The 13,991-nt window shown below is 39.8% G+C and overlaps 1 protein-coding gene across 1 annotated transcript; it reads left to right on the top strand.

The window, feature by feature from the left end:
• The first annotated feature begins 7,021 nt into the window (after positions 1–7,021).
• LOC116218097 (meprin A subunit beta-like) lies at positions 7,022–11,272 on the top strand. The gene is made up of 7 exons (XM_042702945.1): positions 7,022–7,295; positions 7,436–7,654; positions 8,021–8,470; positions 9,028–9,210; positions 9,673–9,778; positions 10,552–10,584; positions 11,171–11,272. The coding sequence occupies exons 1-7, from the start codon at positions 7,160–7,162 to the stop codon at positions 11,235–11,237; spliced, it is 1,194 nt and encodes a 397-aa protein (XP_042558879.1). The 5' UTR covers positions 7,022–7,159; the 3' UTR covers positions 11,238–11,272.
• Positions 11,273–13,991: the final 2,719 nt, after the last annotated feature.

Genomic DNA, 13,991 nt, shown 5'->3' with positions numbered 1-13,991 from the left:
ACTTATAAAGACGCTCTACTTATTCTTTCACACCAAGTTAATTCCTGCGCAAGTCAGTTAACTTAACAGTTAAATTCACAACTCCTTATCCACAACTCTCTCTTGCTCACGCAATTTCATCGCAATAAACACCTTAGGGCCGCGAAATCCTGGGGGTAGGCTACTGATTGAAGCTCTGGAGAACGACTATCGCCAATTCATATTTTTCACGTGACTGAAAACGATGAATACTCGATTTGGTTGCTAAGCAGTGATTGGGAGAAGACCGTGTCAATCATTCTGAAAACGTGTCATGCCTATTTGAATAATACTGGAAAACTACAGTATGTTGACATTGTAGTGCAGCTAAAGAAGTGTTTCTCGTTATTAGTTTTACAGGGTATTCATCATTGAGAGCAGGCAAGCATCTCATTAGCCCTACATAATAGCTAGGCTATGTAGATAACGTTTGTTAAAAACAAAACATTATATTATTGCACAAGGCTCATGCTGTTGTTTTGTGGTAAAATGTCTCTTCAATGATTAAGGGTTTTGCCGGTAATTAAAGCAACCAGCTGAATGCCTGCAGGGAAAATGAGAGTTATGTATTTCTTGGTTACATTTAGCTTGATGACAAGCATACAGCACACGTTGACACTGGTAAGATACAGTAGGCTATTCTTTCAAATTCTGTCAGCTGTTGTTAAAAAAGAAACAACTGAATTATTTCTGATGTAGCCCATATCTAATGTTTCCACAGCCAGTGTCTTCAGCAGTAGGTGAGTTTCAATACTTAGGCTATATAAACTTGTCAAAAAAAGTTTGGAAATTTGTGTTTGGTCGATTATTTCTCTGTTGTTACAATGCTAATTGGCATTGTATTTTATATCCAAATTGTAAGGATCATGCATTTGTGGGATGAGCAGCACAGCTGATTATGTGGGTAGCGGCCAGTGTTGTATAGTAGCTTAAGTACGTTACTGTACTTAAGTCGTTTTTTTGGATATCTGTTCTTTACTTTACTACTTATATTTTTGTTTACTTTTACCTCGCTACATTTTGCAAAGAAAACGGATACTTTTACTCCGATACATTTCCCCTAAAACCTTTCTTACTCGTTACAAAATCAAATCATCTTTAGAAAAAAAATGATCATGAGAGTGACGAGACCAACGTCGGGGACTGTGGTAGAACACAGACTGCAGGCAGGTTTGGCGAATCAGTGGTCCTAGCGCACGTTAATGCGTTATTTACCGTTACCATGGAAACACCAATGAGCGTGAACCACACAGGCCAAAGTTAACATTGAGCAGTGGGGCACTTTCAGATGTGCCCCACGAAATCTGCCTGGCAACTAGACTGGAATAATGCGAAAACCGCGAGACCTGTACCCCGGTTCTAAGAGAAAAAAAACATACAGTCAGATCAAAATCAGACAGATCAATGCCAGTAACGTTACTGCTAGTTAGCTATCGCTAGTTTTCGAGTATTTGGGAAGTGTTTTAATTCAGCCTGAGACTGAACTCCATGCTTTCCATTGAAACCCCGTGTGTTCATGAACTGGTGGATTTTAACAGCAAAGTCATCGAGAGGTTTGCTCAAGCAAAGAATCACCGCGCCAACGTCCTATTTAAGTGATCTGCATTGGTGAGTCAAACCTTTTTTTTTTTTTGGAGCTGATGGATGTCAATGCAATCTGCAAGGACATCGTATTTTTACAAAGTTTTGTTCATTTAGCAGCATGTTTTGTTGCTGTGATTTGTTTAAGTTGTGCCTTTTGCTTCATATTGTATGCCACACGTGTGCCACAAGCTTAATAAATGAGTCAAGTTATTTGAGCTATGTGTCTGTCTAATATTTTTACTTTGTTGCAATCATTTTACTTTAATGCTGTATTATAGGCAACATCTTTGTGTTGCGCTGAGCGCTGAAGCATGTGAAATGTATTTGAAATAGGATTTCTGCTCCCTGCTGGCACTCAAAATGCAGCCCATAACACATCTTACTGGTCTACTGCTTCTAATAATCAGCTACTTCTACTTTTTTGACGGTGACATGAAGTCATACAAAATTGCCCCACCAGAAATTTCAGGCTAAAATCGCCTCTGCTCCAGATCAAGGCAAAATGGACTGCAATATGCAGTGTAAGGATATATCCAAAACATTAAGATCAACAACGAAGGGGACACAACAATAATCGAAGCAAAAGCACACAGGTCTCAATCTAAAAATTAGAAACCCCACGACATCTTCATTAAATGCCACCAGCACAACCTTGTAGACTAGTCATGTTCTTTCACCGCTGGGTAAGATCTGTATATAATATGTCAAGCTAGCTAATAACCTACAAAGATTATTTATTCGTATTCTTTATTCCATCTCTGGCGAAGTATCTAGCTAGTTAGCTAGGATGGTGTCAATCTACACTACAGTAGCATAGCAGTGTGGAGCAAAATAGCTGCTAGTAACGTTATTGTTCAAGGGATGTGTGTGCATGTTGCTGAAAGTATTTCACAGTCACTGTACAGATAACTTGCTTGTAAAACTGATGATCCTGATGTAATGCTATGGCTTTGTATCAGATCGCCAGGTTATTGCTCTCAGGTTGTGCCTTATGCATACCTTGCGATACTCAGGAGCCAATTCACAAAATGTTACAAAGATTCAAATTTAAAAAATTCATAATGGCTTTTTGGGACGTTTTGTTTGAAGATGAACAAAACATTTTTCAGTTTCAAGTAATGACTGGGTTGTTACTTTCGGTGCTGCTTTAGTATTGCCTATTGTGTTAAAATTAAGGCCCAGTTTATAAGTATGCTCATTCTAGTCGGAATAAACTTCATAATTCTCAAAATTCTGACCCTTTGCTTTTTTATTAACAGCATTTACTTGTACTACTTTCAATACTTAAGTACATTTAATATCAGAAAATTACTTTTGATACTTAAGTACAGTAAAGATCAGATACTTTAAGACTTTTACTCAAGTAGTATTCTAAAAGGTTACTTTTACTTTTACTTGAGTCATTTTCCAGGAAGGTATCACGGCCAAGTGAAATATGCCAAAATTCTCTATTGTCCTGTTGGTATTGACTCTTCATTAAATCAATAAAGTGAAAAATTGCTAATATTATTATTTATTTGAGCACTGAAGGTCTGGGGAGAATCTGCCCCCCAGTACCAACAGCACCCCATGCAGGAATTGAACCCAGGACCTTCTTGCTGTGAGGTGGCAGTGCAAGCACCTGAGCATTGTAACATTGTACATTTACATTGTAACAATAGAGAAATAATCGACCAAACACAAATTTCCAAACTTTTTTTGAAAAGTTTATTACACCCTAGACTACACACTGAACAAAATATCTCTAATAGGCTACACACAAACATTGCTTTCTACAATTGATATCCCTTTATTATGTCTCAAGATTAAAAATGAACAAGCCAAATATTCACTTGGAAACTATTTGTCTGAGATAAGATTTTTTTTTTTTTTTTAATCCATCTTAAAGGTGGTAGGTTACAAAATAACATGTTACTAATTAGGAAATAATAGAACCCTACCGTAACTCACTTCTATTAACTCCTAATGCCTCCAAATAAATTCCTCTCTTGGGGTAATGAAGAAATGTGACAACTAGTTGCAGCCATCTTAGGGTACACTTTACCCTACAGACTGAATAGCAGGTTTAATAATGTAGCCCCTAACTGGCTTTGTCTCCTGTATTGTGCTCTTGCAAATATTGTAACTGTGACTTATTGTCCTCAGGTATTTTTAAAGAAATTAAGAATAATACAGATATCATTAACATCAACAAAGGTAAGAGTAAACTACAATAATGAAACACTAAACATTAATTTTGTCATTGGAATATCATTGAACTAATAAATTCCTCTAACAGATTTGGATCTCTTTGAGGGCGACATAAAGTTAAAATCAGTAAGTTTGATAATGGCATACGGCAAGTAATCTCTTCATATGCATACATTTTACTTGCTTGAATTAACATGCTCATTTACATATTTTGCCTATAGGAATTTCAGAGAGGTGCCATTATTGACCAGAAATACAGGTGGACTTTTCCAATACCCCTTGTGTTTGACATTTCCCTTGGTACGTACCAGCATAACAGTGACGTCTGTCTGTAAACTGGAGATTTTCTTGTGGATTGCCGTGTCCTCACAGACTTTCTGAAAATATTTTTGCAGATTTAAATGCCAAAGGCGTGATTACAAAGGCTGTGGAACAGTTCCGTCTGAAGAGTTGTGTAGACTTCAAAATCAGAGATACAGAGTCACACTATATCACACTTAAAAAAAATATTGGGTAATGACATCCTTCTGAATGTTTAAAAAAGAATTAGCATATTTTCTTCAAGTCGATACACTGGTTGGATTTCTTTCTCCATATTCAGATGCTATTCCTATGTTGGATACAATCACATAGCAGACCAAACGGTATCCATTGGTGATCGTTGTGATAGCATTGCTACCGTGGAGCATGAGCTTCTCCATGCTCTGGGCTTCTGGCATGAGCAGTCCAGACCCGACAGGGATAGCCATGTTGACATTATGTGGAACAACATTGAAACAGGTACAGAATAAGTTGGCTGACCTCAGTAGCAACATTAGAGGATGATAGGCTGACCTAAGAAGGTTTTGCTCAGTCTTAAAAGAGTATCCAGCATACTAATGCATAAATGACTCATTTATTTGTGATTACATCAGTTGAAAACATATTGGATTAGTTGCTTTCATCATTGATTTAGTTCTCAATTGAGTGAGCATAGATTAATTTAATTGGCTGTTGTACCTTAAAGTGTATAAATAAATATAGATGTAATACTCATGATGAACTAGTGTTTAAAATTGTTCAAATGGAAACAACAAAACAAAGACAATAAGTGTAGTGTAATTTAATGAAAAATAATTTGTGTTGTCTGTCATGTCCATGTATGGGACTCAAATACTAGGCCCATCTTTTTGAAAAATGTAAGTTTATTTGGATGTCATGAATGAGTCATGAACTTGTTTTACAGAGCTGGAAAAACACTAAATTCCCCAACATTTCTTTGTCTTCATTATATTGCAGGGAAAGAACACAATTTCCAAAAATATGATTTAACACAGGTCACAACACAGGACATTAAATATGACTACAAATCGTTAATGCATTATGGAAAATATTCCTTCGGCAATGGACAGGGGAACACCATAATCACACAGCGCCCAGAATTTCAAGACATTATTGGCCAGCGTCAGGAAATGAGCCCAAGTGATGTTGAGGAATTGAACCTACTCTACGGTTGCAGTAAGCGTTACCTTGTGAACCTACTCTACGGTTGAAGTAATCGGTACCTTGTGAACCTACTCTACGGTTGAAGTAAGCGGTACCTTGTGAACCTACTCTACGGTTGAAGTAAGCGGTACCTTTTGACCCTACTCTACGGTTGAAGTAAGCGGTACCTTTTGACCCTACTCTACGGTTGAAGTAAGCGTTACCTTGTGAACCTACTCTATAAGCGGTACCTTGTGAACCTACTCTACGGTTGAAGTAAGCGTTACCTTGTGAACCTACTCTACGGTTGAAGTAAGCGTTACCTTTTGAACCTACTCTACGGTTGAAGTAAGCGTTACCTTGTGACCCTACTCTACGGTTGAAGTAAGCGTTACCTTGTGAACCTACTCTACGGTTGAAGTAAGCATTACCTTGTGAACCTACTTTACGGTTGCAGTAAGCGTTACCTTGTGAACCTACTCTACGGTTGCAGTAAGTGGTACCTTGTGAACCTACTCTACGGTTGCAGACTTGCAGTAAGCGGTACCTTTTGAACCTACTCTACGGTTGCAGACTTGCAGTAAGCGGTACCTTTTGAACCTACTCTACGGTTGCAGACTTGCAGTAAGCGGTACCTTGTGAACCTACTCTACGGTTGAAGTATGGCACGGTGGCTCAGTTGCTTGCACTGCTTGCACGGCCGCCTCACAGCAAGAAGGTCATGGGTTCGATTCCCGCATGGGGCGCTGTTGGCTTTGGGGGGGCAGGTCCTCCCCAGAGTGCACAGTGCTCAGGCTATCTCCCGGGCCTTTCTGTGTGGAGTTTGCATGTTCTCCCCGTGTTCACAAGGGGTTTCCTCCACTAAGGACCCCAACTGAAAAAACATGCAAAATAACAGAACACATGTCCATCCCTGACCAAAGATGGACACTTCACTTGGTCCCCGGGCGCTACAAAGCTGCCCACTGCTCCTGGGGGGTCCTTGAGGAAGGACGGTCCAGGATGGGAAAAAAGCAGAAAATAAATTCACCGCGACCTCAGGCCTACCTGCGTGTGTGTGTGTCCTGTGTCGCCTCCATATATGCACGTGTGTGTTCCAGTGTGTCGTGTGTGCCATTAAAAACCTGACAAAGGTATTAATTATTATAAAAGTAAGTGGTACCTTGTGAACCTACTCTACGGTTGAAGTAAGCGTTACCTTGTGACCCTACTCTACGGTTTCAGTAAGCGTTACCTTGTGAACCTACTCTACGGTTGAAGTAAGCGTTACCTTGTGACCCTACTCTACGGTTTCAGTAAGCGTTACCTTGTGAACCTACTCTACGGTTGCAGTAAGCGTTACCTTTTGCAACTAAAAAATCATTGACAAACTAATGTCTTTTGATATCTCATCTCTTTACATTCTTTTAATTTACCCATACTAACGTACAGTACAATAAGGTAAAAATGTCAATATAATTTTGTGAGCTCCTTGGATCAAAGTGACTTTTGTGTCTTGCACTACCAGTTATGTTACAGGGATATGTATGTATGTATGTATTTATGTATGTATGTATGTATGTATGTATGTATGTATGTATGTATATACCATCACTTTACCATGTGTCTGGACATGTCATTTCAAGGCAATCAAATGTTTGCATTTCCTGTTGTTTAGCATTCAAAACTCAGGGGACACACATATTAATGAAATGTATCTCTCTTTAAATCTATAATTACTTTGGATGAAAGCAACTTACAGAAGTTGCAGTGTATTGCACTTTACTGTGCATTGCTGTACTGTACAGTGTATGGAATAACAAATCACGTGTACGTTTCTTTGGATGAAAATAGCAGTGGTAAATTAAAGAAATGTCCATTTCTCTCCCGGTGGCCCCCACCCACAGCCTCCTCTGTGACGTTTATGGAAGGCTTCAACTTTGAGATTGACACAGAGTGTGAGCTCATGGCTTGCTCCACCGCAGAGAGCATGTGGAAGAGAGTGACCAGAGTTGAGGGAGGTCCAACTGTTGACCACAGCACCCCCAAGAGCCAAGGAGGTGTAAACAGCTAGACCACAAAAAAAGATAGCTGAATGATCACATTGATGACTGAAATATTTCCATTGCTATAGTTTAAAGTGCAAATATCTCTGAGTAAAAGTAGGGTACATTTTCAATAACCATTGGTTCATCTACAGGTGTAGGACATTTTGTGCATTTTAGCACAATCATTGGAATGACGGGAGACAAAGGCATATTCAAAACCAGAAGGATGACACCCCACAGAGATTTCCAGTGCCTGGAGTTCTTCCAGTATCACAGCGGGCATGACACAGACCAACTCAACATCTGGATCAGAGAGTTTCAGAGCGAGTATGACACTGTTGGAGCTTCTAGACTCATTGGACAGATCACAGGTGAAGAACTGGCAATAAGAGTAGGTGTTTTTATATACTGTTTTGAGAGATTGAGCACATGTCTAAATGTGTGTTTAGCACAACATTTTTAGTCTTAATATTTATTGTCAGTTTTTATGGTCAGTATTTATGGTCAGTTTGTCAGTATTTGTGTGTAGGTAGGTGGATTTGAACCTACTGTCCTTCTTCCCTCATTTAATCCACTAAATTGTTAGCACAAATGTTTTGATATGTTTTGTTGAAGACTGACTGACCTAAATCTGAAATGCACTTGTTTGTAGTCCAACTGTTATGCTCAGCATTTTCACACTGGGCTATCTGAGCATCTGATACAAACTTGCTCTAAAACAAACTTGTGTTTTACAGGTTCCCCAGCACACTACTGGCGGCTCCAACACCTGCAGCTGAGGACCACTAAGGCCTTCCAGATGGAGTTTGAAGCCGTCAAAGGACAAGGCGTGTCCGGTGGTGGTTTCTCATTGGATGATATCAACCTCTCAGAAACTGTGTGTCCACACCATGTATGGCACATTAGGGATTTTGGTGGAATTCTTCAGTCTGTCAGTGGCAAGCAGTGGTCAAACAGCCCCAGGTTCTACTCTAGTGAGGGATATGGCTTTCAGATCATCGGTTTATTCCAGCCAGGTGCTTTTGGAGTCTTTTTCCGACTTGCTTCTGGAGCCAATGATGATAACCTGCAGTGGCCATGTCTAAACAGACAGATCACTTTTCAGCTTTTAGAGCAGAGATCCAGTATCCTGCAGCGCATGTCCAAACAGCTCAGCTGGACTCTGTCAACAACACAAAACTTTACAAGTGAGTCATGGCCTGAGGGCACAAGTCTGCACCCATCAGTTACACTGGCTGGTTTTGGTGATATACAGTATACTAGGTTTAGTAGCTTGGCAATATAATCCCATTTTTCCTTGCAAAAGATGCTCTAGATCTGTTAAATTGCGACAGCATTTCCTCAACACAGGCCTCTTCAGGTCACCCCACACACTGTTAGTGGATTCGGGTCTAGGTATGCTTTAGGCCTTTTTTGAGCTGATTGGTGAAATTCCTCTTCATCATCAGCTTCCTAGCTGACCCCTGAAGGTTTTACATCAAAATCGACTGGTATTTGTGGCCTTGAAAAAATCGACTGGTATTTGTGGCCTTGAAAAAAGCCACAGGTATGGCTAAAGAAAAGCAGCCCCAGCCACTATGTTGCCTCGCATTGGGTATGGTGATGTGATGGGCTGTGCGGCAGAAACACATGGAAAACACATCTTTTAGTTTTGTAGGTGTAGTTTTTTCCCCAGCCAGTGTCAGGCCCAGATGTTCTGTTTTATCAGTGCATTTCCTTTGGGTTCTCTCCCCATGTTTCATAGGGGATGGACAGACACATTGCTATTGGGACAATCCTCGTATAGTGGGACGACAGTATTCAGACTCAGAGGGCGTGTACCACGCAGGACCTTTCTATGGCCATTCCTATTTCTTAAGCAGCGACATCATCATGGAAGGGGATTTCATCCGAGCAGGAGATGCATTTCTGTTGATCAACTTTGAAGGTAAAACTTTCCTCATTTCCCCAAAATATTCCATTCAAATATGTATTGATTAGAATCATGAGTAATGCATTTAATCATGTTCAGTATGCCGACAGACAGTGCTTCAAATCATATCCCAGTGGTGGTCAGGGATGGATTACCTGACAGGCCTACCGGGCCCAGGCCCAGGGGCCCATGAGCTCAGGGGGGCCCTAAGCCAGAGCCTCTGCGTGAAGTCGCTGTTATGTTTCTCTTATTTGTGATTGAAAGAGGTGTATTTTGTGAATTTGCTGTTGGCTTTAATTGAGTGTACATGAGCTGTCTTAGAAAATGTGTATGTGTCAATTTAAGTAATCTTTAGCGAGTACGCAAAGGGAGGGGGGGACCTGTAACATGTCCAGGCCCAGGGGCCCATGGTTTCTTAATCCGTCCATGGTGGTGGTTGAGATACCAACCACTGCTAATTTATGTTTAATGTTACAGATGTGTTGAATCAAATCAGCCCAATTCTTCCGACTCCAATGCCTGAATCAAGTGTCAATCTTCCCAGCCTGATCGACAACCTTAGTCCATGTGTATACCAGGAGCTGTGAGTTTTTGTTCATTTGGTTATATAATACCACTATCATCATCATCTTTACTACTACCACTACTAAAACCTATAATGATAATAATAATAACAATAATGTCAACTTTTACCTCTCCTTATCAAGCGAGTCTGCAGTCTGCGAAGTGATCTGACAGATTTTCATTGTATGAGTCAGCTTAGGAGTTCTGAATCATTTGAAGTTCTAAAGTAAGGAAAGGATGTAAGGTCCTGGTAGCCTTCAGAACCTGCAGCTGTTTTACTTTCAGTTAAACCCAGTAGAAGATGTTCAATTCCTTGTGTTATTGGTTAGGAACTTCTCACAGTGGCCTAACCTCTCTGTCACATGCAAGCAATCAAACTCAACAGCCTAGCCTGTATATTATAACACTTCAGCACCACAACTACTATACTGATGCCTAACAATACTTACCAACAGCTACAACAATGAGACGCTTTCTAACTCTAACCCATTTAGGTGTTGGCTATATGTCATCTTTTTCACTATTTTTTTCCTCTTTTTTTTCATATTTTCGAATATGGGTTTTTTTTGTCTTCTTTTTGGCTAAAAGAGTAAAAATGAGGAATTCTCATTATTATGTAAATTCTTACAATGGCCAAGGAATTGAATGATTTATTTGATTATTGAATATTTTTTTGTGAGGAACTACGCATATATTATGGGAAAAAGTAAGTGGCTTTCACATATCACATGTTGGGACTTGGGACAAAGAATAATAGATTTAGTTTGTTTCGTTTTTTACCCCTCCCTTTAGATCAACTGACTGTCCAACTGCTTCAGCTGTCTGGTGAGTAGATCTGAAGGAGGTTTGCTTCATGAAACAGCTCAGTGATGCTTACCCACTGGGTGTAGAAAGCAAGTTCTAGTTTTTATCTCATCCATGGTCAGTGCAAAACAAAAATCCATGAAAATGCTTGAATGTAGCCTGCAGCTGGTTCACTAATTATAATCTGAGTTGTTCTTCTGCTGCTATCTGCCAGTTTCTTTTTGGTGTCACTGAAAAATCTGTCCTTCATGTGTACCAATACCAGTCCAAAGGGGAGCTTGCCAAAGCTTCTTCATTTATGGATAAACCAAGGAATTTGCAAATTGTCAATTGAAAAATTATTTTCAATAAGCGTTTATGATATAAATCTTACTTATGTAAATTATAGAATGTCTGCTCCTCATTTCCTTTATGCTAACATCACAACACTGCTAACCGGAATTCATAACACATAATTCATACCCGTCAGTAGAGTTTGATTCTCATATTAACATCAAATGAATCACTGGAATAACTACAGGTATTGAATGAGACAGTAGAGAATGATTTCGCTTGGCTGATTCTATTTGAAATATGATTGCAATGTTTTTTTCTGTATTACTTTCAGCACATCATCACAATCCGTCTCCTTCCTGGCAGTCATAGCTGTGATCCTGTTAATTCACTGGGGATAGATTACAGCAGTTTTTCTTAATAAACAACACCAAATGGTCTACCTTACTATGACCTACCTTGTGTTTAACTACCCATATTATTGTGTGTTATCATGCTGTTAAAATGTGTACAGTGGTCCTTGTTTTTTAAGTGTCTTGAATGTTAAAAGGTCTTGTGCACAGGATTGACGAACAGTTTTTGTTACTTTGTGATCATAGTCGTTGAAAGTCTAGCTATAAATAATCCTTCTGTGTTTTGTTTTTACTTTATTTCTATGGTCAACCATTTGAAAGGCTTTTAAATGCCTTCTGCGGATTCAACACTGTTGCTTTGTCAACCACTGACCTACAGGGATACACATCAATACATCCTAAGTAACAAAAAATGTGCTTGCCGAACATGGCTCGATCAAGACGACCCAACTCAGCCTAACTTTAGCTTTGAATCTAGGTCCAGGTTCGGTCCTAACACTTATCTTGAATGCGGCCCAAGTGTGGTGTAGCGCATGCTAATTAATTGGGTTGCTTCCGGCGCAGACAATAAAATACCCTTTGCCATACACTAAGCAGAAGCTGCTTACCTTCAGTTTGGTCCAAAAACCTTCTGCTGCCTTTGACTAAACTAAACTCGGCAAAAAAAGTGTGGAAATCTGTGCTTGGTCGATTATTTCTCTGTTGTTACAATGCTAATTGGCATTGTATTTTATATCGTTATATCTGTTCATTAACCTTTACAATGTTGTCCAACTTGTAAGGATCATGCATTTGTGGGATGAGCAGCACAGCTGATTATGTGGGTAGCGCTCAAGTAAAATGTTCCAAAATTCTCTGCCAATGCTAAACAGTGTATTCTGCTGTTGGTATTCACTCTTGTTTTGAGTTGTTCAGTGGATTAGATGATTGAACTCTCGATCAGTAACAAGGAACAAACAAGACATATTGGCAATTTTACCCTTTATTCATTTTAATACACCATCAGGAGCGGGTGGAAGATCCATACGTAGCCACAACAGCCTGGCACCACCTCCTCATGCTGGTCACCAACCTGGTCACACGTTGCTGTGGGATGGCATTCCATTCCTCAACCAGGAGTCGTTGCAGGTCAGCCAGCGTGGTTGTGTTGGCCACTCTAACACGTACAGCACGCCCAAGCTGATCCCACAAGTGTTCAATTGGGTTGAGGTCTGGACTCATGGCAGGCCATTGCATTCTCTCTCTTTATTAAATGAATAAAGTGTAAAATTGCCAATATGTCTTGATTGTTCCTTGTTACTGATCGGGAGTTCAATCTTCCAATCCACCAAACAACTCAAAACAAGAATTACTTCTTTACTTCCTTACTTACCACCGATTGTCTGGTTACCACCCATTGTGTACTGCCAGCACGGTCTTCTATGGCTCTCCCCAGCATTGCCTGTTGGCTTAATGCTCCAGTCACTGATCAAGGCAAGGCGAGTTCATCTATATAGCACAAATCATACACATTGCTAACTCGAAATGCTTTACAAATGAGCAGTTAAAAGAATATAGGATGCATATGCATATAGCATATGTTGCTCCAAAATCTCTATGTACTTACTTTTCTGCATTAATGGTGCCATCACAGAAGTGTAAGTTACCTTTGCCAAGGGCACTGACACAACCCCATACCATGACAGACCCTGGCTTTTGAACTTGTTGCTGGTAACAGTCTATTCTAGATGGTCCTTTTCTTCCTTGGTCCGGATCCATTTCTTCCAAAAAAAGATCTGAAATACTGATTCGTCTGATCACAATAGACGTTTCCACTGTGTGATGGTCCATCCCAGATGCCTCCGAGCCCAGAGAAGTCAACGGCGCTGCTGCACAGTTAACATAAGGCTTCCTTTTGGCACAGTAAAGTTTCAACTGGCATTTGTGGATGTAACTACGAATTGTAGTGCTTGACAAAGGTTTGACAAAGCAATCCTGAGCCCATGTGGTTATATCACTTATAGATGAATGATGCGGTTCTTGATGCAGTGCTGTCTGAGGGATCGGAGATTAAGGTTATTCAGCTTAGGCTTGCACCCTTGCCCTGCACGCACTGAAATTCCTCCAGATTCCTTGAATCTTTTAATTATGTTATACACCGTGTAGGGTGAAATATCCAAATCCTTTCCTATCTTTCTTTGAGAAACATTTATTTTAACCATTTAAATAATTTGCTCACGCATTTGTCGGCAAACAGGCAATCCTCTGCCCATCTTTGCTCTTAAAGGACTAGGCCTTTCCTGGATGCTGCTTTTGTACCAAATCATGATTACAATGACCTGTTGACATCACTTGTTTCAAATCACATCATTATTTAATTATTCTACCTCATTACTACCCATAGATTGCCCCCGTCCCAAAAATAAATAACTGCTTTCTTTTTTTATTCGCATTTTCCATACCGTCCCAACTTTTACTGATTTGGGGTTGTAATATTTTACAGTTTGTTACTTCTTTTAGGTGTGATAAATCAAGCGTCTAGTGATGGCAGGAAGATAGGTGGCAGTCTTCAGGTGGAGGATCTGAAGTTATGATATGCTGTTAGTTGTTAATTGAGGCTTGATCAGTTAAATTCTGCACACCTGTGAAAACAGACAAAACGAACAAAGCACTTGTTTGAAAAGTCTTAGTTTCAAAAAACCATAACCCTGTCATAAAAATTAGCTGGAAGAAATGGCAGGATATCCTGCAATACATCTTTGCTTTATGAATGTTATAGTATTCTGTGTTTGTATAAACTGATTTAGAGAGTAGTTGATCAAA

Source organism: Clupea harengus, chromosome 21 (assembly GCF_900700415.2).
Source record: "Clupea harengus chromosome 21, Ch_v2.0.2, whole genome shotgun sequence".
NCBI classification, from domain to species: domain Eukaryota; kingdom Metazoa; phylum Chordata; class Actinopteri; order Clupeiformes; family Clupeidae; genus Clupea; species Clupea harengus.
The sequence above is the reverse complement of the archived record's forward strand: the minus strand, read 5'-3'. Positions and strand labels throughout refer to the sequence as shown.